The sequence below is a fragment of the Sinocyclocheilus anshuiensis genome, unplaced genomic scaffold, assembly GCF_001515605.1.
Source record: "Sinocyclocheilus anshuiensis isolate Anshui unplaced genomic scaffold, SAMN03320099.WGS_v1.1 scaffold315, whole genome shotgun sequence".
NCBI lineage: Eukaryota > Metazoa > Chordata > Actinopteri > Cypriniformes > Cyprinidae > Sinocyclocheilus > Sinocyclocheilus anshuiensis.
Genome location: NW_015548210.1, coordinates 1160055 through 1187240, shown reverse-complemented (window position 1 = coordinate 1187240; position 27186 = coordinate 1160055). Strand labels below are relative to the sequence as shown.

General features: G+C 39.0%; 3 protein-coding genes across 5 annotated transcripts in view; all 3 read right to left on the bottom strand.

Annotated features, from left to right (window-relative positions):
* The window catches only part of LOC107653746 (dehydrogenase/reductase SDR family member 13-like), a 6372-nt gene extending 4384 nt beyond the window's left edge, over window positions 1-1988 (bottom strand). Inside the window, exons 1-2 of the mRNA XM_016440559.1 lie at window positions 1729-1988; window positions 1379-1497 (exon numbers count right to left, since the gene is read on the bottom strand). Coding sequence (XP_016296045.1) covers window positions 1379-1497; window positions 1729-1855 — 246 coding nt within the window. The 5' untranslated portion in view covers window positions 1856-1988. The remainder of the gene's footprint in view (window positions 1-1378; window positions 1498-1728) is intronic.
* Window positions 1989-2444: 456 nt separating this feature from the next.
* On the bottom strand, window positions 2445-12026 carry LOC107653692 (PHD finger protein 12-like; the record flags this gene model as incomplete). The annotated part of the gene is made up of 15 exons (XM_016440488.1): window positions 2445-3784; window positions 3962-4100; window positions 5221-5303; window positions 5378-5476; window positions 5557-5700; window positions 6187-6303; window positions 6378-6867; window positions 6968-7066; window positions 7152-7295; window positions 7381-7545; window positions 7674-7806; window positions 9051-9171; window positions 9261-9687; window positions 10247-10319; window positions 11836-12026. Coding segments are annotated over 15 exons (2787 nt in total), but the record flags the coding sequence as incomplete, so codon positions are not given.
* A 1845-nt stretch (window positions 12027-13871) lies between these two features.
* Window positions 13872-27186, bottom strand: part of LOC107653744 (seizure protein 6-like) — a 48173-nt gene continuing 34858 nt past the window's right edge. The window contains exons 4-17 of one of the 3 annotated variants that reach the window (XM_016440558.1): window positions 26271-26463; window positions 23841-24026; window positions 23439-23607; window positions 22947-23113; window positions 21749-21943; window positions 20896-21034; window positions 18465-18661; window positions 17910-18104; window positions 16785-16976; window positions 16433-16627; window positions 16295-16330; window positions 16073-16181; window positions 15886-15994; window positions 13872-14294 (exon numbers count right to left, since the gene is read on the bottom strand). In XM_016440558.1, the coding sequence (XP_016296044.1) occupies window positions 14265-14294; window positions 15886-15994; window positions 16073-16181; window positions 16295-16330; window positions 16433-16627; window positions 16785-16976; window positions 17910-18104; window positions 18465-18661; window positions 20896-21034; window positions 21749-21943; window positions 22947-23113; window positions 23439-23607; window positions 23841-24026; window positions 26271-26463 (2112 nt within the window). In that variant the 3' untranslated portion in view covers window positions 13872-14264. Of the gene's footprint in view, window positions 14295-14919; window positions 15995-16072; window positions 16182-16294; window positions 16331-16432; window positions 16628-16784; window positions 16977-17909; window positions 18105-18464; window positions 18662-20895; window positions 21035-21748; window positions 21944-22946; window positions 23114-23438; window positions 23608-23840; window positions 24027-26270; window positions 26464-27186 lie in introns of those variants that run through there. The other 2 variants (XM_016440556.1, XM_016440557.1) reach the window with 2 other exon arrangements.

Sequence of the window (27186 nt, the reverse complement as noted above, 5' to 3'; positions counted from 1 at the left end):
ATGACGTATGAGGTCGGCTTTGCGCATGCGCTGCTCAGAAGTGACGAACGCGGAAGCGCAGGGGAGTGATCAAAACAAAACAACGGTCAAGAATTAGAAGTACAAAACGAGGATTTGTAAAGAAGAATGTCGGAGGATTTCGATATAAGCCAAGAGGAGACTGGTTTTCCTTTGCTAAAGTAAGGAAACGTTGCTTCTTTTGATCCTGTAAACAAACGTTGGTTTTCACGAGACTCAATGGCGTGCAACGCTGACCTCGATACGTCATCCGCCCGGAGCTGCTTCTGTGTACAACTGTTGGCACAAGCTACATTAAAGTGATTATTACGTTTTGAATATGGATATTTTTCTTACAAAAATGCATCGATTCGCTACAGAAGGCCTTTGTTCACCCCCGGAGCCGTGTGAGACACTTTTTTTTATGGAAGGGCGATTTTTAATTAAGTTCTTTTGGACTGAAGCAATACAACACCTGCTGAGTGGCATTAAACATCGGGCAGAACCTGTCGCACGTCTGGTCACCTTATTTTAATGAGTCTGGATGTGGGGGAGGAGTCCATCATGAAACAGCCATCATAATGGAACTCCGTTTAATATCAAGCAAAAGACCGTGGACTTCAGAGACATCTCAACAGACGTATTGTTCTCTTGTATTCTGCTATTGGTGAGTAGTAACTTTGGGGACTTGAACCCCTTAAGTATTGTCCAAAGTCTGTGATCTTTGTAAAGATTTACTCACTTTCTAACGTCAAACAATATAGATTTTATGTTCTAACGTCAAACAATATATATTTCAGCAAAAATGTTTGCACTTTCTTAGAATAATGGTGATGAAAAATGTTGTTTTCAACTAATAAATCACGTGTTAAACAAAAGTCTAACCATTATGCCTCGTTTGCGTTTTCAGCTTCTCGCGCCGCATTTTTAAAATGCTGTATAACTTTAAAAAAAAACTAACAAACATCTCAGGATCCAAAATTTCCATTTTGTTCGGGTTTTTAAAATCAAAAATGCTTACTTGTTAATTTAGCTTACAGCAGTTTTAAGTCGGCCTAGAAACTGTTGGACAGTACCTCTTCTGGCCAGTAGGTGGGACTGTCAATCGGCACCGTTATGATTCAAAGAGCTAATAAAGTAATAACAAGAAGGTGTTTACTGAAAGCTACTAACGTTTTTTTTATTATTTTAAATATGATATTTTTTATAAGATACCAGTCAACAAAGTTAAAATATGAAACTTGTGAAACAAGACACGACCTGAGATTTGAATGCAGCTCAGTGGTTTTGAATGAGACGCGCCCCCTAGTGGAACTTAAATTTTTGTCTTATTAGAAACGGCCATTATGTTCAACAATTATTATACAATGCTCGCTCTCACCCTCTGGATGTCTGTGACAGCAGCCCAAGCTCGGCTTTCATCCCTGCAGGCTAGAATCACACGAGCTCCCCTCTTCGACAGATCCAGCGCGGTGGCTTTGCCGATACCAGTGTTTGCTCCTGCAATTAAACCATCTTAAAATGTCAGTCTTAGCTATTCAGTTGCTTATCACGAAATGCCTGTGTGAACGTTAGTGGACGAGTTGTCAGTTTTGCGTTGTGTAACACGCATGGAATGTTTACGAGAAAAGTAAAATCTGCAAAAGCGGTTTTAAAACTCAATAATAATAAAATGAGGACATGCGCGACTGTATGAAGAGAATATCAAATGCACTAAAACCGAGCACATACCAGTCACGATCACGGTCTTCCCGTGCAGCTTGGCCATACTTTTACATTTTGGCAGGTGCAACACCGTAACGCACAGCAGCAGGTAAAACCCGACGAGTCCTCCGCAAACGAGCAGAACGGTGAACATTATATTCAACCGATCAGAGCAATAACTGCTGTATATGCTTATGAAAGAGCTCGGTTTCCTCCAGACTGGGAACAGGAAGACGTGCTGGAGCCAAACACGCCCTCCTGTAAACAGTCTATTCAGATTACAAAACCAAAGTCCAGACACTCACAACTATTATGTTGAACATTACCCCACTGTTAAGCTGCTTTTATTCACTTCACTGACTGAAATGGCATCTAAATATTGGTTTCATTTTCAAATATGAGTGCTTTTGCCCATGCAAAACTCGCGACCACGTTGCTATGAAGTTAACTGGCTTCTGTTGTTGAGATTTTGAAACCATGTCCATGCTTCTAGAGTGTTCAAGATTTTAAGGTATTCTGGTCCCTTGATATGGTTTAAGTCCAGGAACCTCTAGGGGGCAACAAGGGTCCATTGAAAAGTTTAGGGAGGGAAAAAAACAAAAATAAATAAAAAAATTTTTATTAAACAAATCAGTTGACTAAAATAAGATTCAAATACAAAATTTGTATAAAATAAATAAAATGGATTAAAATCAACAAATAAAAACAATGGAAACTAAATATTTTCTACATTTATTATATTACTTCTTCACAGTATAAATTGGGTCTTTATAAATAAAATATATACAGCTCCCTTTAAAAATGTAGGTCCCTTTAGGTGTCAGTGGTGTCTAAAAGATTTAAACCCCTTGTTTAAGTCAGTCCTTCATTGTAAATGTTTCAGATTCAAGCTTGTCCAATCTTACACTAGACGAAAATGTAAGTCTTGTTTTTTTTTTTTTAAATAGCACCCCTTTTCTTAAACCAACTATATTGTTTGTGTCATGCACAAGTAAGGCAGGCATCTGAATATTTGCATTGGAGATTTTTTTAGTCTAAAAAATAAGCAATAGTAATGCTAAATTTAGAAAACTACTAATTTTACTGAAGAGCAGGCCGTGAATGAATCAATAAGCATGACACATGAACACAACCTACTGGATTTCTAAAGCATGTTATTTAAAATCTGGTTTGTATTTACATAGTTTGACACAAGAACCTGGTGAAAACTAATTACAGAACCACATGAAACAGACACATAAAAGGACTGAACAGCAACCAAATAGTGCACAACAGAAATAATACAAACTGGAGCACTTTTGCGCACGGAATCCTGTGGATCTCTGGCTATTCACATGGATACTTACATATATGTACATGAGTCTCTTCGCACGCTAAAGAAACACCAGGTCTGACTGTGCTCCAGAGGACATGCATAAATAAAAGCATCTGTTTTTATGGGAAAAAAAGAAAATGCATGTTTATATAAAAACTATTGTTGCTGGCACAAAATAGAACATGTTTTGATTTTTTTTTTTTTTACATGTGAAAACTGCTCATTGGTTCTGAGCATAGAGGATGATCAAAGTTTCCCTTTAAAAATGCAAGTTTTGCATTGAGACAAGAAAAAATATGCAACCTGCCAAACGAGTCTGAAAGAAACTAGAAAAAAAGTCACTTCATGCAAGTGTATAAACAATTAAATAATTAGGAAACCGTTTAAACTGTACAAAGTCGATGCTTTAAGGGTTAAGTACAAGATTGTGTTGGAGCGGAGGAGGTGTGGCCTTGCTCAGCTGCTCCCCCTGTTGGCCAGGTGTGGGAGTGAGGCTGCAGATGGTGAGCTCCTCTTTAAGCGGCTTGTTGGCAAACTCTGTGATACTGAATATAAACTGCAAGCAGCCCAGTTTGATGTGGCTTCCGTGATGGAGGAGCGCAGTGCCTTCCCATCCTGCACCACTGCCTCCAATCAAACTGGAGCCGCTGTTTTTACAGTTACACGGAGTGATGGGAGAATCGTGGGACTGGCAGCTCATAACTCCACCCTCTGTTGTTGAAGCCACGCCCATTGCAGACTCCTCCTGCTCCTTTTTCCTGCAGCGTCCTACAAACACACTTGAGTTAATACTGAAGCTTACTCTGCAACGTTTTCATGAAATGGAAATCACTGTATTTTCTAAATGCATGTTATTGACTTAATTCATGCATTTTTTCGTTTTTACATTTTTTTTTTCTGACCTCAATTTTTTAAATCAATGGAACTGGAAGAGAAATAACTCACGGATGATGTTCTGCACTTTGGCTAGCAGGTTGCTGGACGGACTCTGGTTCATCTTCTCCGAGAAGTCACAGGAATATAATACGTTGTCAACGGTTGTCCCGTGTTCGCTGTAGTTCAGCAGTTCATACTGCTTTGTATTCTGGAGGAGGAGAGAACAAATGCATGTACACGTAAATTACCTCCTTTGTGCTTAAATCATGTTAAAGGGGTCATATGATGCGATTTCAATTTTTCCTTTCTCTTTGGAGTGTTACAAGCTCTTGGTGCATAAAGAAGATCTGTAAAGTTGCAAAGACTAAAGTCTCAAATCCAAAGAGATATTCTTTATAAAAGTTAAGAGTCAGCCACACCTACCTAAAACGGCTCATTCTAACACGCCCCCACATATCTACATCACTATGTGGGAAGATTTGCATAACGCCGCCCAAATGTTCACGCAAAGAAAGAAGGCGTAACTTTTATTCTCGCTGTAGTATTGTTGTTGCCGCTGCCGCCATGTCCTGAAGACGCTGTGTGCTTCGTTGTGAAAGCGAAACTACTTTGTTTGGGCTTCCAAAAGAGGACGATATCCGCTTCGTCATGCCTAGAGCTGATCTGTGCTGGTCGCTGAGGGAATACTTCAACTTAGTGCTGTGGATCGCCGGCACATTTTATGGAAGACTGTTTAAAATGCTGGCAGTTCTGACTCACGTAAGTACGTTTTCTTTTATCATTTGCCACTGATGATTCAAACGTGAGTTTTGGGCAGTGTGGAGTAGCACTTGTTGTTTGTCATTTCTCTGATCACAAATGCAGACAGAGTTTTATGTTTACGCGGCGCGATGCAATGCAATGCAACGCGTAAAAAGACAGTATAAGTCATTATAATCAGTAATTATGTCCCCACTGGATGCAACAAATGCCTCGTTTGTAATGGGTTTTAATGTTTTTGTCTCGTCGCTCCGGCCGGACACGGCATCAACAGTATGTGAGGGGCGTAACATTTCCATCTCACGTTTGAGGTATTCGGCCAATCAGAACGCACTGGATAGCTGGCCAATCAGAGCACACCTCGCTTTTTCAGACCGATGAGCTTTGTAAAAATCGACACGTTTCAAAAAGGCGGGGCATAGAGGAGAAACAATAATGTACAGTATGTGGAAAATAATGTGTTTTTTAAACTTTAAACCGCATAAACACATTTCATTACACCAAATACACAAAATAATATTCTTTTTAGCAGCATCATATGACCCCTTTAAATGTTTAAAATCGCATACCTCATCATAAAATATGCAGGCATGTTTCCCTGAAACGTAGTTACAATGCCTGTAGTTTGTAAGGCACACGTCCATATCAGCACCTGCAATGAGAAAACATAGTTGTACTGAACACTGTAGGATGACGCATTTCCTGCAGCCACAGAATGATAATCACCTGTCCCGATGTGCAGACTCCTGTAGCACATATTTACAGCCATTCCCTTTCTCGAGACCGAACACAATGAAGCTCTTGCCTGCACTTCCCTGTTTTGGGCTGAAATGAAACATCAAGAATTAATTCGCTGATGGTAACACAAATTTCAAAAAAAGCATAATGAATAATGAATCTCATACCTTCACTGTGTTTCCTGTGAGTGGGTGACACAGATAAAGAAGAACTGCTCTCAACAGGAGAGGTTTTCGATTCAAAGAGCTGCTGAATCCTCTGCCATGCTAAAAGCTTGATAAATTTCTCATCCAATGAGCCAAGCTCAACTTCTGCAATACAAACAGGGTTTCAGAATGCTTTCAAAATGCTGCCATCTTTTGAAGTGTTTTGTTTAATATAGTTTAAGTAATAGTAATAATAATCCTAATAAAATAATTATTTTATAGTCAAACTGATATATAACAATTTTTATCCAAATTGTGCAGGCGTACAAACATGCAGATGTATTCTATCAGAAGATAAATTCAAGTATGTAAGTTTGCAGAGTATGTATGAAATTCTATGAAAAGAGCAAACTGATTTATGGCAGCTTTATGTATAGATATCAACTGTAATTATTACTGGTATATTTATTACAGTTAATTTCACTCACTTAACTGTATGGAGCGCCAAAGTCACAAAAATACACAAAACTACATCGATTTAGAACTAGGAGGGATTACGAATTCCTAAAAGTTACAATATCTTTTCAACCTAACTTGAAAAGCAAAACAGAAATATTACAAGATTCCACTCTGAAACACACACAAACCCACCTCCGCTGTCCTGCATGATGTCTTTTATTCGTCCGGACAGCTCCAGCATGTTAGGTTCTGTGCAAGAGAAGACGTCACCACTGCCTGCCATCACAGCATCCAAAACAGCATTCCCATCTGATAAGAGTAAGCCAATCAATATTTTTAAAGCGTCGCTATGTAATAATCAAACTAGAAAAGTAGGCATTTACCACTGGAAGGGGATGTAGATTTCTGACCTTTTGACCCAGTGTCTGAGATGCTTTTCTGTGGTTTAACAGCACGTGCTCCTGAACATACAAAAGTGCCTGAGAGTTTTGCTGCTGCTGTGTCTGAAGCTGATGTAGTTTTCTCATGGTCACATGATGGAGTGCTGGGTTCAGGTTTGACACACGCAGGAGGAGGGTCCTCAGTGCCACTACAGGACTTTAAGCTGGCTCTCTCAGTCTTGATTTCCGTTTCAGTGTTGGCATGGTTGGGTGGAGTGGGCGTGTGTAAACGGGGCATTTCATGGCCAGTGGTGTTTTCTTGGGTTCTATCAGGACCCTGCATTCCATTGGACTGAACCAATCGGTCTACTGGGCCATTTGTGGTCTTACAGTTCTGACACAGTCCATCAGTACATGAGCTACAGGAAACTTTTGGAGCAATGTTCTGGCTGCCCGTTGAGGTGGCACTCTGGCAAGAGTCTCTGAGTTTCAGATCAGTCTTTTCTGTGTGCTCTGAACCCCAAGGAGATGTTTGTCTGTTCCATAAATGCCTCATAATGCTACACTGCAGCACAAGAGTCTCTGAGTTTCAGATCAGTCTTTTCTGTGTGCTCTGAATCCCAAGGAGATGTTTGTCTGTTCCATAAATGCCTCATAATGCTACACTGCAGCGAGATGACATCTTTGAGCCACTACACCAAAGCATAACAAAAACACTGGTTCAGAAACAATACTGAATTCAAAAGCAGAAGCAAACCGCAGGCTGCTTATACACACCTGACACTGTTCGTCTTCACTGGCTAAGTGCTGTGGGGCAAAAGATTCTGGAAGGCCGGTGCAGATCAGCTCCCCTTCACGGATTCCTGCCGTGGCCATCAGAGTAGGCGGGTTCTGATACTGTGACTTTATGGCATCTGGAACCTGCGATTAACCAAGCAATATATCAACATCATCTCAAGTGTCCATCACTGGTGTCAAACAGTGAGTTTAAAAGAGGACAGATTACCTTCAGAGTCTTTCTGCTGTTGGCATGAGCCGATCGCTGTGTAGGGGGGTGCTGCCGATGTATCTGCTGCAGGAAGTCAAGTTTGACGGCATGCTGGGATATGCGATCCTGAAACTGGTCAAATAACTGGCAACGGTTGTTGAAGGTCAAGCTTCTCTCGTTCAGCTGTGAGGAAAGGAGGAGAATGAATGAGTGGCATGTTTGTAGGTTTTTTTTTTCAATTTAGCATATGAAAATGTCACAATTCAAAAGATACACAAGTCTTGGTTTCTGTTTTACACAAGCTTCCTTACTACCAGGTTCTGGATGTGGTTGGGACACATCCACCTGCCTGTAGGGAAGGCAGTGAGAGGTGGGTCCAAACAGTCCATATGAAACAAAAGAGGGCAATAGTCACACTGGATCAGTGGAGCCAATCGACAGCTCCTGAGAGAAAAAGACAACTATTAATGTATAATATCCTAAAAAGGGGTCCTTTTAAAAATAACTAGGGATGCTCCGATCAGGATTTTTGCAGCCGATACGGAGTACCGATTTCTTGTCGTGGTGATCGGCCGATACGGATTCTGATGCTTCAAGCTTTATATAGATGGTTTCATCGGGCGCACGCGCCTGGCCCGACGTTAACTTCAGGTCTGTGTTTGTTTATCAGTGGCGACGGCTACAAACGCAGTTAAAGTTAAAGTGATGAGTAGACTGAAGTTGGGCTCAGGTGGTTGTACTGTGGGATGTGTTTCCCATACATTTATTTATTTGTGGCACTCGCCACAATATCAAAACTGACCAATTTTCCAAAAGTCTTCGTTGAATAAACATGAGCACGTACTGCACGTTTAAAAATCTAAATGAGGCGCAGGTGTTTATATATCACTGTATTTCTGAAGGAAGACTATCTTTAGAAAATTTTCGTTGTCATTTTCATTTTATCTTGCATGTTATATGCCTGATAAAGCAGCGTTTGTGAGCTCAGCGCTGCTTTGTGTACAGCCGTTACTGGGGAAACCTCTGTTTCTCCCGCTTTAAAGCACCTCCTGCTGGCAGAGAATTAACTTGCATTTTCAGTAAGTCAGTCTGATTATAAATAAATTTTAATTTAAAAGCAGCCCACGATCAGCGTGTTATGTTACCGTTATCCCTTACGGCTCCAACGAGGTTTTGTTCCATCCTCCACGCTGTGACAACTCACAAAAGCTTCAGAAACGTGCCGCGGCTGGACGGTATAAACACAAGCATTAGAGCGGCTGCGATCAGCTCCAGTGGCCGTGGAGCTGTAACGCACCGCAGACGCGTGCAGTGAGGCGCAGATCAGCTCTAACATCACTGAATCTGCTGTTAAAAATGAACCATCCATTCATCATATCATCATGCAAAACATACACGACAAATAGCTAATTTTTCATTGTTTCTTGAAACGTCATAGCATTTCCACACCGGCGATGACATGACTGCGGCACATAGACCGTAAAATAAAAAAAAGTCTGCGGCGCCACATCATTGACGTCCCCAGGCATCATGTACATCGTCACACATTGACGTCATCAAATTGCGATCAGTTCGTGAGATCGGCCAAGTGTAGTGAGTACCGATCGAGTCTTAAAATGTGGTTATTGGCCGATGCCGATCGACCGGTGCATCCCAAAAATAACATATACATTTATAAATGCTTGTACCTGCTGCATGTGTAGCACACCTTCACTGGCAGTGGAACCAGTCCAAAATGGTCCAGTTCATGTTGTGGACGTTTAATGTTCTTGGCTGATAACTCGTCTTTTCGTCTCCTTTTGCTGGTGCCTGAGACGAAAAAAAACAGATGCACTGAATCTTACAATCACATACAGTCTGTTCACACTATTTTAAAGTGAGATCAGAATGTCCTGTACCTGGAAGTGCGGTTGTGCAAGTGAGGTCATTTGGAAGCTGGAACTGTGTAGGGTTCCTTTGCATGGCAGCGGCGATTAGGAGGTCAAATGGTCTTTTGAGGGTGGTTGTGATATTTGAGAGTTCAGGCTCAGAACCCTGGGCCTCATCCTCCACATCCAGGAGGTCTTCCTCCATGTCGTTCTGCTCGGACGGTGTGGGCGTGTCTGTGGAAGAAGTGTTGGAGTTGGGCGTTGCAGGTCGGCTGCTGGGTCGTCTCTCCAAAAGTCGTACCTGAGCGACAGTGGCCCGAAGCCCTGTGCCGCCCGACCCCACGGAAGGATCCAGACATAATGTCCCACATTCCTGCTCAGGACCCGGAGAAGGCGTCTGCTTCCCCAGCTGCCGCTCCAACAAACCGTTAATTTGCTCCTTCTTCTGCTCCCTTTTCTGTTAAGAGCCAATATACAAATAACATGATCACAAGTCAATTACATTTTTAAACTTAAGGCTTGTTTCTTTCTTTTCTTTTTGTTTTTCAAAGCACCCACTGGCATAATCTATAAAAATGTAGAATTAAAGTATAAAGAATTTTCAAACACAGTAAATATATAATAATCAGGCATGTGATTAGCTAAGGATAAAAAAAGAAGGAAAACCTGTTTTTCTCTCATTCAGTATGACTATACAATAACAACATAATAATAACAAATTACACAATTGCATTGTAATAATAATAATAACATAAATTACACAATATAACAATCATTTAAAATATATTATTAAGTTATAAAAATTACACATTACTATTATTCTAATAATGTTAATGTAAAATAAAAAAATGACTTCAAATGTTACACCATTTTATGCGAAAACTGCAGGGAGACTTTAAGGCTTCTCTGTTGTATAAACTAATCTCATTTAAAATTTGGGAAGATTAAAAAATTAGGGGCAAGTTTAAAACTTCTAATAACATGAGTGGTTGTTTCATTACAGACAGGACACCAACCTTCTTGCGACTGGTGCAGCGATGGCACATCCAGTCACCAGGGGGCAGCATTTCTCTGCTCAATGGCGGGTTACTAAGGAAATGTAAACAAAGTCAGGTAAAACTACAGGCTTCATTTAGCACACAGCAAACATACACCGTTATAGTATGCACAGCCATTCAATAAAACAATGAATGATAATGGGACAGCAGACCAGCTTTATACTTTAGCCTACTTTGAATGTAAAATTAAAAAAAGCAAAAAAAAACAAAAAAACAATGCGATACTATAATTTTGGCAGTTTCTAAAACCATGCCCACATTAAACACCTATGCAAGAGATGTTTTAAAAGAGGCAACTTTGAATAAACTATCTATACCCAGCCGGTATTGAGAGGGTAAAACAATACCTCTCTCTGTAAGAAAGGAGTCTCGTGTTTTCTAATGCATTGCACTTGCAAACAGATCTACGTTCAAACACTTCTGTTCTACTGATGGTAGAATCTGTAATGAAGCCTAAAAGCACCAGGCTCTCAGATTGTATAGTACTTCAACAACTGGGTTAAAACATAGCAAATAAAAACCTGTTCTAACTTCATAACTTCCCAGTTCTTTCAAATACCTGATTCATCTAATAACACCAAAAACCCATTAAGAGATCTTCCTAATGTAGTTTCTATTTGAAGCACATCTGATCAATCCCAGAAACTCTGGACTACACAAATGAAGGCTAGTGTGGCAGATTTCCAGTGGCCCATGGGCCGCGCAGCACCAGCTGCACGTGTTTCTCCTCAAACACACATGGAATCATTTCACCTCCCAAACAGACAGAATAAACAATGAGAAAATACGGAGGAGAAATCGAAATTCAAACATCCTCCACTGCAGCTGACCGACTACGGCATGAAGTGAGTTAACAGTTACAATAAAACAGAAATAGTGACAGATCTTTTCTTCCAAACTGTGACGTACATCCGAGTGTAACAGACTACCACATAAGGAAAAAAGGGTCTTGGTTCTATGCATCAGTTGTTGACTGGATTTTGAGATGTGGACACTGCACTCAAAAATGGAGGCAGATGAGCGTTAAAGCTTGCAGGGGCCAAATTTAGCCAGAAGCCCTGCATATGTCATCAGAAAGAAGTCTGTCTTTTAACAATTAAAAAATTGAAACATGCACAGATGAATTGTTTACAATAAAAATCTATAACATGCATTTAGAAAACAGATAAAGCAAATTTTCATTTCATGCTGATGTTAATAAACGAAGCCGATCACAGATGTGCAAACATCTGACAAACTGACTCAGACGATTAAGAAAAATCCATCTCATAATCTCAATCTCTCCATAATGGAGACGTGGTCATGGCCTTCAGATGTCCATGGTTAATTATTATTTATCAGCTCCCTGCTAGAGCTTTTGCCTGCTCATGCAAAAAACATCAGACAGCATATAAATAAACTCCAACACCCATGATGTTCAAATTTGGAGATGCAAGAAGAAACATCAGCCAAATCTGATGGACGTCTAGTTGTAATGCATGTGCCCCGACTAAACAAGCATCACAGTCCTGGGCCCAATGTTGTCCCAGCTCCAGCATCACACACACCAGCACTGTAGATGGAAGGCAGCGGGGCAGTGATCACAACACAGCAGGTCCCCTCCTTCCCGGCAGCTGTCGCAGGTATCGTGATTGGTGGCCCTGCCCGCTCTCCTGGTGCTCCTGTCCGGTTTCCTGCTCCGCTTCTCTCCATCCTCAGACTTGGGTGGCGCCAGCAGAGTCTGGATTTGCTGCAAGAGACCGATTCAGAAACTCATTAGTGAAACATCTGCCCGCGTCTTACATGACATCAGCCGCTCGAGCCATTGTTGGGCCGTGACCGTGAGCGCACGCGCGCCCGTGTGAAGGGAGCCTATGGAATGGATGACATTAGCGAGCGAGAGCGGGTTAGCGGCGGCACTGACAATGTTAACCGGACAGTGAAGAGAGGAATAAACGAGTGCACGAGCGTGTTTGTGATTCCCGCCCGTGTCTGTTGTGGCTCCGCGCGGGCTCTCCGTTAATCGAGCAGGCGCGCGGAGGCCTCTATCCCCGGTGCTGTGCGAGACTCCGGCCCGGCAAGAGAAGGAATAATAAAGACACAGAAATTATCATTAAGTCCATGTTGGAAAGACGTCAAACATCAAGCCCCCCGAAGAACAAATCCTCCGAGGAACTGGCAGCGGCAAAAATCAGATGTTTTTCTCCCGGTGAAAGAACGACTTAACGGCGGAGCGCCTCTGTTGTGATGAAGGAACGCTCGCGCTAACTGACGCACAAACCCGTGTGCGCATGCGTCGCCCCGTCAGTAGCGTTGGGAATCCAATTCGTTTAGAGAATCGGTTCGCTTTAGTGAACAGGTTCAGTAGAATCAATTTACTGATTTGCAATGGAGGATGGTTATGTAATAAAGAATTAACATATAAATATTTATTTAAAATTAAATTAATGTATAAATGATAAATACTGTTCTGAATGACTTTGCATTGTTTATGGTTTTCACATACCTTACAATTCTACAACCAAAGTTTTTTTCTTACAAGGGATAGTTTACCCAAAATTAAAATTTAAATAATTTACTCACCATCCAAACATCTGTTAGGCGCTGACAGCCTCAGTCACCATCCACTTGCATGTATTTTCTATACAATGAAAGTGAATGGTGACTCAAGCTGCCATTCGGTCCTTCCAGAGGGGAAAAAAGGAAATTAATTCATTTGTAATTAAAGAAAATAAATTAATTCATTTGTAATTTACATGAGGGTGAGTAAATGATGACAGATGTTTACGTTTTGGGTAAAGTATCCATTGTTTACAGTCGAATGGTTTACAAACGATTTGCGAATCGGTTCGAATGAATCTTTATAAGGAGCCGGTTCAAAACAACGATTTGTTCGCGGTCGGGCATCACTACCCGTAAACAGTGGAGCCATCTTGTTCTTTTCCTGCTTCTTAATAAAAGCTCTCTGTCGATGTAGTCATTGTGGGAACCGTCAATATGTCCTTTTTGTGGCTGTGAGGAACTTGTAAAATACATAAACCGGCGAGGGTTAGAAAGCGGATGCCATTATCCGGTTTGTTTACGTGTTCGAGCCTCTTTGTATTGTGAGGGAAATTTCTGGCCTCTGATTGGTCCGTTTTGTCGCCGGCGGGACATGAACCAATGTGTGAAATGGAAGAAATGAAACTATTTCATTATGATGGTTTTGGAATGGACTAATGTTAAAATCTCCAATGAGTGCTGAACAATGGCGGTGAACAATTGTCAATTCATTTATTATGTATATAATATATAGGCCATATATTTATCATATATGTGTAATCTGATTAATTTTCACATTTACATTCATATAAATTCAACATTCAGAATAAATTAGCATTCATAGATTCAATATTTAGAATAAATGATAGAATTAATTCTATTGTAAACAAAATGCATTTTATTCTAATAAAATCAGAATAAAAATAAATCAGCATGATAGAAAGATAAAGCAGTGATACTGTTCAATAAATAGCTGCAGTCTTGTTTAAATTAAAACTTCGACAGCTACAGACTATATTGCATAATAAAAACATAACACCATAATGTAGTTTTAGACCATTTATTTACAGTGTTCTGCAAATAAGCCCCCATGCAGCGACAGTTATACATAGAGAAATGGCTTTATCACCATCATGAGCTCAGCTGGAACTCAAGACACTCCCGACTCATAGGTTTTGCTGGATATGGATGAAAACAGCTTCCACCTCTGTGGTTCCTCAATGTGAAACAAAAATAATCCAGTGCATTCTGATATAGTCCAGCCTCAAGGTGTGAGCCTTGGGGAGTTTCACCAGACAAAAAAAAAGTACAACACAAACCTCAGGCTCTGATGTGCTACAGCAATAACACCCTTTTGTCCACCATCGTTCATTTGCTGGCAGAGGTCTTAGAGAAAAATACATTTACAGGAGCCCAGCAGAAAAAAGGAGAGGTGCCAAAAGAAGACAGATGAATTTTACATACACACCTCGTATTGCCTTGCATCCTGAAAAGATAAACAAATCAGATTTCAGTACAGTACAGTAGTTCTGCTTTGTTGTAACGTTCAAAGTATTCAGTCAGAGCCCACTTAAATACAGCTGGTGATCCAAGTTGTACTTGAAACAAAAAACATTTAATGAAAAAAAAAACAAAACACAGATTTGGAAGTGACATATATTGATTTATTGATGCTTTTATTTGATAAAAAATGCAGTAAAATAAAATGTAATTTTAAAATGTAATTTATTTCTGTGAGGCAAAGCTGAATTTTCAGCAGCCATTATTTCAGTCTTGTCTTCAGTGTCACATGTTTACGGAGCCCCGCACATGGCATGCAGGAAAAAAACAGTAGGCTAAATTGTGTGCACGATTTACTAACTTTAGTGAACGAATCGTGGGAACGAATTAGTAAATCGTGCGTGCGATTTATTTATTTTTTCTTGCATGTCATGTGCGGGGCTCCGTACATGTTCCTTCAGAAGTCATTCAAATATGCAGTAATATGATTTGGTGCTCAGTCATTTCTTATTTTTATCAGTGTTGTGCTGCTTAATATTTTTGTGGAAACAATTATGCATTTTTGTAATCTGTCACTTTCGATCTATTGAATGCATCCTTGCTGAATAGAAGTATCATGTTCTTTCATATAAAAAATAAATCTGAATTTCTGAATGGTAGTGTAGCTTAGATAAGTTTATGAAAGTATAATGTGCAAGTTAATTCAAGAGCTTCATTATCATTTTATTGTTATTTGAATCAAAAGAGAGGAAACTTATTAAGACATGAAACACAAAAATAATGAACAGGTGAACATAAATGACTTGAAACACAAACATGAATCCGGTGAGATTCATATGTAGGTAATATAATTTAAATAAACAAATAATTGTATGATCATTCAAGTGGAATTTGGACAGTTTTTCACATTCAACAGATATTTCACATTTTTCACATTCAACAGATATCGGCGACTTGGTAACTTGATGATTAGGAAATTCTTTTTTGGTTAATATGTGGTACTCCAGTATTAGTAAGAACATCCAATATGAGAACATGAAGAGGGTAAATTGAGAGACACACACACCATCTGCTGAGTTCTAGATAACTATGACCCACAGCCTCGAGCCTAAATGGGTTTTTACATCTAAAATGAATGTTTTCATGAGGGACCCAGAGTCTTTCCTTCTCCACTGCAACCTGACATATTTTATTCTAACCCTTTGTATGTTATGAATATACAGCAGCATTTTTGAACTTGAAATATTAAAACAAAAAGACATTAAAATAAATTTCTTAAGTCTTAAGATTTGATGTAACATTGCACTAAATTATGAAGACAGTTTTATTATATATCTTGTCCTTAAATCTTTAGTAGTACCATTACATGGTACTGATACGGCTACATTACAGTGTAAATACTGGCCTTGTTTGCCGTTTAGCAATTTAACTCTGTTTATTCATACTATTCGTTCTGCAGACCAAGTCAATGTCATAAATGACAGGTGGAATGACAGAATGGCAGGCAGGGTTGATCAGGACGGGACGATGGTGTTTTGAGAGCCCACGTCTCTGAGGTTCATGGCATCCATACTTACTCCCGTCTCATACACAGGGTTGTCAAATGCAGATTCTTCCGTCATGTTGTCATACGGTGGAGATGATGACCCAGGAAGCTGAAAAGTCTTGCTTTGAGCTCTGCAGAGACAAACAAAACAACCTTATTAGTGAAGAACAAACCCCAACACAAAAAGCAGTGTCCTTTTCCCTGCCCTTGAAACTTACATTGAGATGCAGAGGAAAACGACCAGGAGGAGCATCAGTACCACCGCTACAGGAATCAGAACTGCGACGGCGATGTTGACGCCCTCCACGTCGAACTCTGAATCAGCAGCTGTAATGTGGACATTTTATGGAACATTAAAAAAATATATAATACGATGATGAATTAGAATGATTGAATCTTTTGTGTTTAAGACATTTTAATAATACTGAAAATAGTGTCACCGTTCAATCGGTGTTCCTCATTGTTTATTGAGGAAGCTGAAAAACACCAATAACAACTTCTGTAAGACATCTGAATCATTAAACAGTGCTTTGAAACGCATAAAGATGTATACCAGCTGAAAAGAAAGTAGTTCGTACCTCTGCACATAGGTGGCGCTCCACTCCATTGAGACGGATGTCCAGGGAGGCAGTGGATAGTGGGTTCACCCTGAAGCGCATAACCTGTACGGCAGGTGAAGCTCAGAGTCTCTCCTGCCTGGAAAAACGCTTTCTCTGAACTTTGGATGGCCGTGGAGTTGGCGCCAGGGTTACTGCAGGGTTCATATCTTTCAGCTACAGAAAAAACAGATTTCAGTCTGCTGGAATGCATTGCATGTGCTGGGATGCAGTAATCCTGAAGTCCACTAGATGGCAGTAGAGTATCAGGTTTAGGGTTGCATTTCTTGTAATGCTGAGAAATAAATGCAACAGCACACTTTTTACCACTTACGGACACATTTGGGCAGTCTTTCACTCCACTTTGGGTCTGCAGTATCTCTGCTGTAGCAAGTGAGCACTCCTGGGCCAGAAAGTGAGTATCCTTTGTTGCAAATGTACTCCACAGATGATCCCACAGCGAAACGAGAGCCGGTCACCAGTCTCCGGCTGTTGTCCACTAGCCCCGGCTCATCACATGACATAACTAGGCAAATATCAGAAATAAAAACACATGAAAACAACAACAACAACAAAAACAACAGAAAACTTTTATAATTTCCCAAAACTGAAAAAAAAAAGTATAAAAAAGTACAAAACTACACTGGAACTGAAATGTTTTGAGCAGAATATTTTTTATTGCATACAACAACAACAACAATAATAATAAATTAAAAATAAATAAATATTCTTAGTGTTTTATACAATATAAAAGCATAAATTATATTTGAAATGTGAAATAAAGTCTTTGTGTTGTTAAAACATGAATAATCTTTAATATTAACCATATATATATTATTAAATAATAATAATAATAATAATGTGTTATAATTAAACAAATAAATATTAATTATAAATATTAAATATATAAATCTAAATTATATTTTAAACATGAACTAGGGTGGTTAAAACATTAATGATATTTAATAATAACTATATATTATTAATGAATAATATTAATTAATTATATTAATATTATATTATGTAAATTAATTCATTTAATTATTTAAAAATAAGGCATTTGTGCAGAGGTATTGGCTCATTACACTGTGATCCACATCATTATGTTGAGGAAATTTTAATGGGAATTAATTCAAATATAATATTAGTTTTTCAAGAAGAAAGTCAGTCTAACTATTATCAAATATCCTTAAAGCAAAAAATTGCCATAGCTAAACCCACACAGGTACCTGCCAGTTAATGTTTCTGAAAACTTAATTTCGGTTTTCACAGTTAAACGGACTCTGCATCTGTCATGATAGGGAGGTTATTATTTGTAGTAACCTTAATTTACCAGTAGGTGGCAGTCGACCTAGTTTTAAATCTATGCAGTCATTATCAGCATGTTAATTAAGTTTTCTTAGTGTGACTTAAGCACTAATGATCTGCTGTGACCTTTAAGTGTAATGTTAGCTCTTACTTTTCTCACAGATGGGGACGTCTCCACTCCATGTCAGATCCCACTGGCACATCAGGATCTCTGAGCCCTGCAGACGGAAGCCTGGGTAACACTGGTAGGTAATAACGGTGCCATGAGTCAGGTCGGGATGAGACGTGCTCTTCCAGCCATTAGGAATTTCTGGCAGCTCTGCGCAGGTGTCGTTACGTGGCACTTCTAGTATTTGGATGGTGGAAGGAGAAAAGAGACATTGGGTCTTGGGATTTTTCTATTTTTACCGTAAAGTTTTGAATGTAAATGAGGCTGCTGTGAGAAAACAGTTGCCCATCTCAGTCTTTGCCAGTGAGGGGCACTGCCAAGCAGGTTGGCACCTCTACTGCTACTGCTTGTTCAGACACTGGGGGACCATCACTGCCCAAATATGATTCATTTAGGAAAATACAAGCTCTGGCTCAACAGACATGTCAATAACAGATCCTTAATGTACTAATATTTACTGTAAACTGCTTAATGTACATACAAATAAAACAAACAAGAATGTAAAGATGATCAGCACATTCTCATAACGCCACTAACCAAAGAAATGCACTACAAAGCCATTGTTGTATCCATAGACATTGGAGGCTGGATCAGATTGAAACTGGATGGTCACATCGGCTGTAGAGGTATAGAGTCTAAATCGAGGAAGAAAACCGCTGTACTGGCCCAGGATGTTGGCTGTGAGGTCATCTCCATCATAAAAGGTCAGCAGGTCATTCTTCCCCAGACGAAGACTATTAAAACAACACATATGAATGCACATCATTAATGTAGCTCATACATTTTTAAAGCAAAAGAAGGGTAAATGAAGACAGAACATTATTATTTTTAGGTGAACTATCCCTTTAATTAAGAAGAATGGTGGCATTCTAACATAAGAATCTGTCACACCACCAGCCACATTTTTTTCCCCAGATGGTTTGCTGATGTCATTCTGCAATTCATCTTCATTTCCAAACCAACATGAGTAATGCAAGGGAAAAACAAATTACACAGCCTAGGCAGAATTTTACACAACAGTATTCATGCTGAGAATCAATCATGTTTTCCGTTCTGTCATGCTAAATGGCAATAAAGGCCAGTGTTTAGATTCCCTCATCTATCGGGAGGCTGCATTTACCTCTTCAATGGGGAAGTGACATTTTGCAAAGAAATTAGATTTATTTAGTGTAATGTTGGAAAGCAGAGAGGCAGAGCCCTCAGGGCCGTCACACAGCTGTCAGCCCTTCGGGTTCTGTTGTTTGGGAAGGTCATAGATGAGCTGTGTTAATATTCACAGCCTAACAAAAGACAGGGGTACAATAAGGGTTTACAGAGTTAAATACACATTTACATGTCCTGATGATCAGCTGAGATGGACTGTGTTTTTCTTCTTCTTCTTCCATCGAACAGGCTCATTGTTAGATACTTTCAGGCCTGTGTGTGTGTGTTTTGGAGGGTAAGTTTGGAAGATAGTGTTGTGCAGAAGCCAGTAAAGCTGAGCTAATGATGCATGTTGGGACACAGAGGCTCTGGGTGCAGAGATAATGTCACACTCAGCCTCAGGAAGATTCGATGACTGGTGGACCATTGGCTTCTAAAAAAGGCAGAATGTCAGAGCAATAAAAAAGGACTTTTCATTTTACCCTATTTTTTCCTATTAATAATAAATCAAATAGAGTAGGTTGCTTTTAAAATGCCACATTCTCTCTTTGCAAAAACTTTGTCTAACAAAACAATCTCTTGAGATTATGCCAAATTTACCAATCACAAATAAACTTCCTTACTCCCAATACCTCTTAAACCCAACCGTCCCATCCCAAAACTACTTATACTGTGCCAAAACCCACCGATAAGTCCACAACTAATCCATCCATCTCACTCTAAACCTACCTATACCATCCAGAAACCAATTCATATCACCCTAATGCTGCGTTCAAGTCCTCCTGGGACGTTCGTACTTACGAGTTGACAAGTCGTAATTACGACGTCAGGTGCGTTCAAGTCAGTTTAGTCGGCACAAGATGGCGGTGTACCTTCTTTTAATAAATTACAAGAAAATACAACAGGGTCTGCATTTTTTTTTACTTGGATTTCAGCTGCGTAACAAGAACATGACCAATTTAAGTTTATAGGGCAACTAAACTATCAATTTAAACAAACATTTACCGTCAACTACAGACGTTGCATCCATCGATTCCGCCATGTTTCTAATTGACGCGCCCCCAACTCAGAAACTCGGGGCTTAAAGAAAATTTCGAGTTTCCCACTCGTAATAACGACTTTGTGGTGGCGTTCATGTGCATTCAACTCGTAAATACGATCTATCCGACATGACTTGAACGCACCATAATCCCCTCTTCTTCCACCAATACACCTGCCAATAACACCACAAAACCCAACCATATCAATTTAAACTTACCTATACCTCGCAAATACCAAGCCATACCCTCCTATTACCAACCCACACAACTCCAGGCCAAACTCACACATAACGCCCCAAAAATCCACCAATTTTTGTGGTTTTCTGTTTAAAACTCTATCAAAAATTATTTGCCTTGATGTTTCCCTCAGATCTTTTGTACTTATGAAAGAAGTTGCAATCAAACCTCAATACAATAGAGTTCACATCCCATAATGGGTCACTGAGATCTTGAAGAAGCTCTATTGCCTTGAAGTAACATGTGCAGGTGTGACCCCTATCCTGGTGTTTAGCCTGGCACCTGTATGTGGGCCCATTAGCGCTGAGTGTTAATGAGTCCGTGGGTGGCCTCCATGTCTGTGCTAAATTAATTAATCAGCTGTCATTACATACACTGTTCCTCTGTAATTGGAAGGTGGTGAACTGTACCGAATGCTAATAGAGAAGTGAAAGCATTCTCATTAGAAGAGAAAAGCAACACAAACACTTAGCTACACAAAGACAGTCCTAAAATATAACCATCTATCATTTCTGTCCACACACATACATAGAGGTTCAGATACTCACACCTGGACATCCAGCATAAATCTCTTGTCCTCCTCCACATGTAGACCCCAGATACAATCCTGGCCTTTGTCATACGCTTCAGGCCAGTTTGGAGAAAGCACCACTCCTGCTGAATCTGTTATTTCTCCACTGCACACCGCTGTAAAACAAACAAATGGTGCGTTCAAGTCCTCCTGGGAAGTTTGTATTAACGATTTGGGAAGTCCTAATTACAACGTCAGGTGCTTTTAAATCACTTTGGAGGGAGCAAGATGACAATGTAAATTTAACACAATTTTTTAACTCTACATCTATAAAATTAATAAAAACTGCAAATGGGGTGTGTTTTTGCTTTTTATGTTTTTATTCAATTTGTGTAAGTGCTATGAGATACAGTACTATGAGATTTTGAACATAGAACTTCAATGGCATTCATTCGTGCGTTCAACTTGTAAATACAATCTTTACATCCAATATGACTTGAATGCACCAAAAGTTAAAGGGATCAAACGGTTTAATTTCTTTTTAATTTAAAGGGATACTCCATTAAAAATGAAAATTCTGTCTTCATTTACACACACTTATGTCATTCCAAACCTATATGACTTCAAATATTTTAGCTGACTGACTTTCACCATAAGGACAAAAAAATGCTGGGATATTCTTCAAAATGTCCAAAAGAAGAAAGAAAGTCATAAAGGTTTGGAATGATATGAGGGTGAGTAAATCAATGTTAAAGAAATAGTTTATTTGGATTTCATACTGACTTCAAATGGCATGTAAAAACAAAAATTAAATCAGAGAAAAATTACCAAAAAGATTGGACTATAAATCAATCGGCATGCTGAAAGAGACATCACACACACAAAATCACCTCTGCAGGCTGGTTCTGTCTCATTCCATTGGGGATTTTCATAATTTACGCACTCTAAAATAATAGCGCCCTGCTCCAGTGTATAACCAGGCTCACAGGTGAACTCCACCACAGAACCAACTCCAAAAGCAGGATCACTTGTGGAGAAATTTCCATACTTCACAAACGGCTCATAACAGCTGCCCTGAGCAAAAGCTGTAGAAAAATAACATTTATACAATATAATAAACACAACAAAACAACACTGCTGATTTTTTTTTTTTTTCTCATAAACAGTAAAAAGGCATTTTTACATTTAGATTTATGCACTTGGCAGATACTTTAATCCAAAGTGACTTACACTGCAGTCAAGCTCATTATAGCAGTTCTTGCACTCTCTAGCAATCTAGTATTTATAGTATTATTTCAGTAGGACGTTGTTTGTCAGTTGTCCTTGGTCATGGTAAACTTGTAATTCTATAAATATACGCAGTAATCTTTTGTCTCTAGGTAACATCTGTTCTATCTGGCCCTCTCTGTTCTTCTTCATCTGCTGTAACTAATTTGTTCAGGCCTTATAGAGACCAGAACTAATGAGAGGCAGAAGTGAACAAGCTCTTTTGTGAAACTACTGGAAGACAAGAATAACTCATGTTCAGGAAATACAGAAGAGTCCTTGTACCTTTATATCGGATGGCAGCGCCAGTGCATGTGCCCATCTCGTCACTGGTGAATTCCACAAACAGATGCCTGCCGGTGCTGGTGACCCCCTCAGTGGGCAGATACTCGACTGCATACGAGTCATACAGGGGCGGAGAGTCAATGTTACTTCCATCCTTTATGAGGAGCCTGAAAACAAACAAAAGGATGTCAGCATCGCTAAAGAGTAATTGTGTGAACAGATCAAGATTATTTGATCAAAAATCTATAAAATATTATTCTAATACAAAATAAGAGATTTCTAATTCAGTATATTTTAAAATGTAATTTATTGCTGTGCAAAGCTGAATTATCAGTGGTCTTCAGTGTCACGTGATTTGTCTCTAGGTAACATCTGTTCTATCTGGCCCTCTCTGTTCTTCTTCATCTGCTGTAACTAATTTGTTCAGGCCTTATAGAGACCAGAACTAATGAGAGGCAGAAGTGAACAAGCTCTTTTGTGAAACTACTGGAAGACAAGAATAACTCATGTTCAGGAAATACAGAAGAGTCCTTGTACCTTTATATCGGATGGCAGCGCCAGTGCATGTGCCCATCTCGTCACTGGTGAATTCCACAAACAGATGCCTGCCGGTGCTGGTGACCCCCTCAGTGGGCAGATACTCGACTGCATACGAGTCATACAGGGGCGGAGAGTCAATGTTACTTCCATCCTTTATGAGGAGCCTGAAAACAAACAAAAGGATGTCAGCATTGCTAAAGAGTAATTGTGTGAACAGATCAAGATTATTTGATCAAAAATCTATAAAATATTATTCTAATACAAAATAAGAGATTTCTAATTCAGTATATTTTAAAATGTAATTTATTGCTGTGATGGCAAAGCTGAATTATCAGTGGTCTTCAGTGTCACGTGATCCTTCTGAAATCATTATAAAATGCTGATTTGGTGCTCAAGAAACGTTTCTTATTATTATAAATTTTGGGAAATGTTTTGGAGAATATTAAGTAAAAAATACTTCAAGTAAAAAAAAACCCACAAAGCACATGCCTGTCATCATCCTCAGCCAGTGCCACTTTCTCAAAGTGAACATGGAGCCGATGGCCCTCAGGGGCCTCCAGTACCCAGTGACATGTCAGATTGTTGCTGTAATTTCCTGGAAACCCCGGAGAGACAATACGACCCTGAGTGGCATTTTTCACCATCCCCCCACAAGAAACTAGACATGAAAGACAAAAAGAACGAAACTGCTGTGAATTTGCTGCAATCAGTTCCCTTCATTTTCATTATGCTTTGCACAGATTTCCAACAGACTGCCAAAAACTAATGAGACTAATGAAAAGGAATAACATGGGCCCATTTAAATGCAACTAAATCACAAGTCATAATTTTTGATGTGTAGCAATTTCGAGGCAGTACATACAGTTATAGTTTTGGTTTGTTCTCTCATACCTTGACAACTTGGCTCTCTGCCACTCCAGTAGGGTGTGGTGGCATTTCGGCAAGTGAGAGAGGAGGGGCCCTGGAGCTGATAGCCAATCAGACAGGAGAAATAGGCCATGCCCCCCACCTGAAGACCAGTGACTGATACGTCACCATTTTCAGGGGCCAGCGGGGATGCACAACTCAGAGCAAAGGCTGAAGAGAGAACGAGAGAGAAGCAGAAATTTATGGTATATGACTGTATGTAAAATTTATTTGAAAATAACTATAATTTTTGAAATTCTGTTTGGTGACACTTGTGGCATTGAAATTAGACACTTGCAGTATGCTTTAAGGCAGCCATTAAATATGGCAAAAAATCATATGGTTAATCAGTTTTTTTTTGTGGCTAGTTTTCCCTTACAAATAACATTTAAAATCAAAATACATTTTCTATGAAGTAAAATGACTATTACAGCTATTAGATATTATGTCTTGTCTTTGGAAAAATCTATCAAAATTATGCAAGTTAAACTTTGTTTATTTATTTATAATTTTTTTTTATTTTTCAGAAAACAAGACTTAATATCTTAAGTCATTTCCCTTTTCAAGTAAAAGTGTGTTGATTTAATAATTTTTAGATATTTCAAATGAAAAAAAAAAGACAAAAATACTAAGTACATAATTTTTTTTGTTGAAGTGTAGTTGAAGGTGGCTGAATTTGTTTGTTAGAAATAGGCAGACACTGAGAACATGGCTGTCACAACATGAGCAGAAGTTCTGTGACCTTTGACCTCTAAATCAGCAATTACATTTAATGGCATTTTTATCTGAAGCAACTTTTTTTAATCACTATTTGCGCTCCCTGGGAACTGAACCTTTGATCTTAGCGCTGCTAGTGCAATTGAGCCACAGGAACACAGAGCTGAGCAAACAGACCGAAAGCAGATGCTTAAATCTGACCCAGACTCCTGTGTCTGTCACTAAACCGATCAGGTGCTGCATAAAAGTGCGGAAGCAACATTTAATGTCCAGCTGATCTCACCAGCTGTGAATAACCAGCCCTCCTCTCTCTGTTTCCATGGTGGTTAATATTCAGTTGTTTAGTTCATGCCCAGTTGTTTAGTTATTACTAATAATGACTCAGTTCAAGCACAGCAGGGCAGATTCACTGCTTGGGGGTTACGGCCAACAGATGCCAGGGCTTTATGTAACACTAATCCAGTCTGTCTATCAGCGGAAAAAGAGCCACTGACAGACGTTTCCATATAATGGAAAGGGAATTAAAATGGCAGAACAAAAAACGTTTCAGGGTCAGCTGACAGAGTCTAAAAAAAGAAACTTAATGCATCATGATTAAAATAAGTGGAGAAGTATGTAATCAAATAAATTTTTTTGGGGAAAATAATCTGTGGAAGCAAAGTCTGAAGAGATCTTAAATGCTGCATTGTTATATATGTTTGCTTAAAAACGAATAAAATGCCACATTTTTTACTTTTTTTATTTAATTAATACAAGCATGAAATAATATCTGAACATTAAATAATAACTATAATAATTAGCATAAAAAGAGGGGTGTCTGGACTGAAAAAAAATAATTTTGATTTAAATATTCCAGCACTATTTTCAAGCAAAACTGGATTGATAGTAAATAAAATGTAGGTTTTTACTTTTAAATTCTGCATTCTAACATGGTGCAACCATTAATTGTTTCATTCAGCTAGATGTTATGAGTAAAATAGTAGCTGAGAAGAGTATGATATCACGGGAAGGTCATCGTATGCCGAATGGTTCATTAATTTGACAGCTTTTGCAAGTGTATCAGTGCTCTTCATGGCCTCTGAGCTGCATCTCTCTGCCTTAATAGCATTTATTGAGCCCTTGACCGTTTGAACAGAGCATTTAACCCCAGCGCATAAATATCAATAGAGCACAGAGATGCATTATAGCTCTCTCTCATTTAATCTCTCTCTGGGACAAACGCTATTGATCTCTGTTTAGCAGCAGGAGCGGCGTTCACGTGTGCTTCAGTTGCATTTAAACTCAATAGGCTTTTGGCCAGCAACTTCATCTCTGGTGGCTGCCAAACCCAGAGGATGCTGGGATTTCTGAAAATAAATGTGTATTAGGACATTTCTTTGCCCATGTAGACACATACCCACACCAACACAGACCAAAGAGGCAGATGCTGTCGGTCTCCTCTGAAAAACAACCTCAACATGTTTACATTGAGGAGTGCCATCAGTATCAAACCCCTCAAGGACTTTAGCATGAGAGATGATGTTTTATTCCTGAGGCTTATTTCCATGGCATTATTCTATAAACCAATTAGTAGGCCTACTAACATTTGTTTATAGTTCTGTAGGCCAGATTCAGTAAGAATCATATAGCAAATTGATTTTTCCTCTTAATATTAAGGCAAATCATTAAAAATATTAGCACAAAACAGTGAGATGGTACCTCTATACCGCAAAAGTAATAACCCAGACTGAGCTGGCCATTCACTGCTGAACTGCACCGAGATCTGGTTACTAGAGCTCCGCAGCACCAGACCTCTGGATAACATGGAGTTGTTGGCCAGAATTGAGGCCATGGGTCCGCCTAGATCCTCTAGAACCGCCTCCATCCCATCATCCAAACTGGCATTCAGCACCTGCAGCACAAGGGCAGAATCAGATCAAAAGGTAGGCTGTGATATTCCAGAATTACATTATTGCATCTGTGTAGATATCTATTAGGATCAGCTCAACTGAAATTGTGTTGTGGGTGCACTTCAGTGGGTCCAGAATATGAAAGAGTGTGTGGAGGTTCTTCTGATCGGTTTTGTTGCATGTGTTTCTGTGATAAGCATATTGAACAGCGTTGTGTGAAGTGTTGAGCTGCCCAGTTGTATCAGAGCTGGTACTGATACACTGATATGTTTTTACCGCTGTGAGAGCAGCACAGGTGCTACACAGTTTTCTTGTTGCATTACAGATATTAACTCACGTAATGCTCTCTGAGAATTTGTACTGAGCATACTTTGGAGAATTAGATATCTGGGGAAAAAAGAGCATAATGCCCTTTAGCAGTTTCTTGTAAATGCTATCAACAAAACAGATATGAAAAAAAACTGAATTGAATTAACGTATTCCAAAAAGTTATTAAAATAACTTCCAATAAATTTCACAGACATTTAAGTACAGATTAAATAAAAATATGAAATAAAAATGTTTAATTAAATTAATTAATTAATTAATTAATTAATTAATTAATTAATTAATTAATTAATTAATTAATTAATTAATTAATTAATTAATTAATTAATTAATTAATTAATTAATTAATTAATTAATTAATTAATTAATTAATTAATTAATTAATTAATTAATTAATT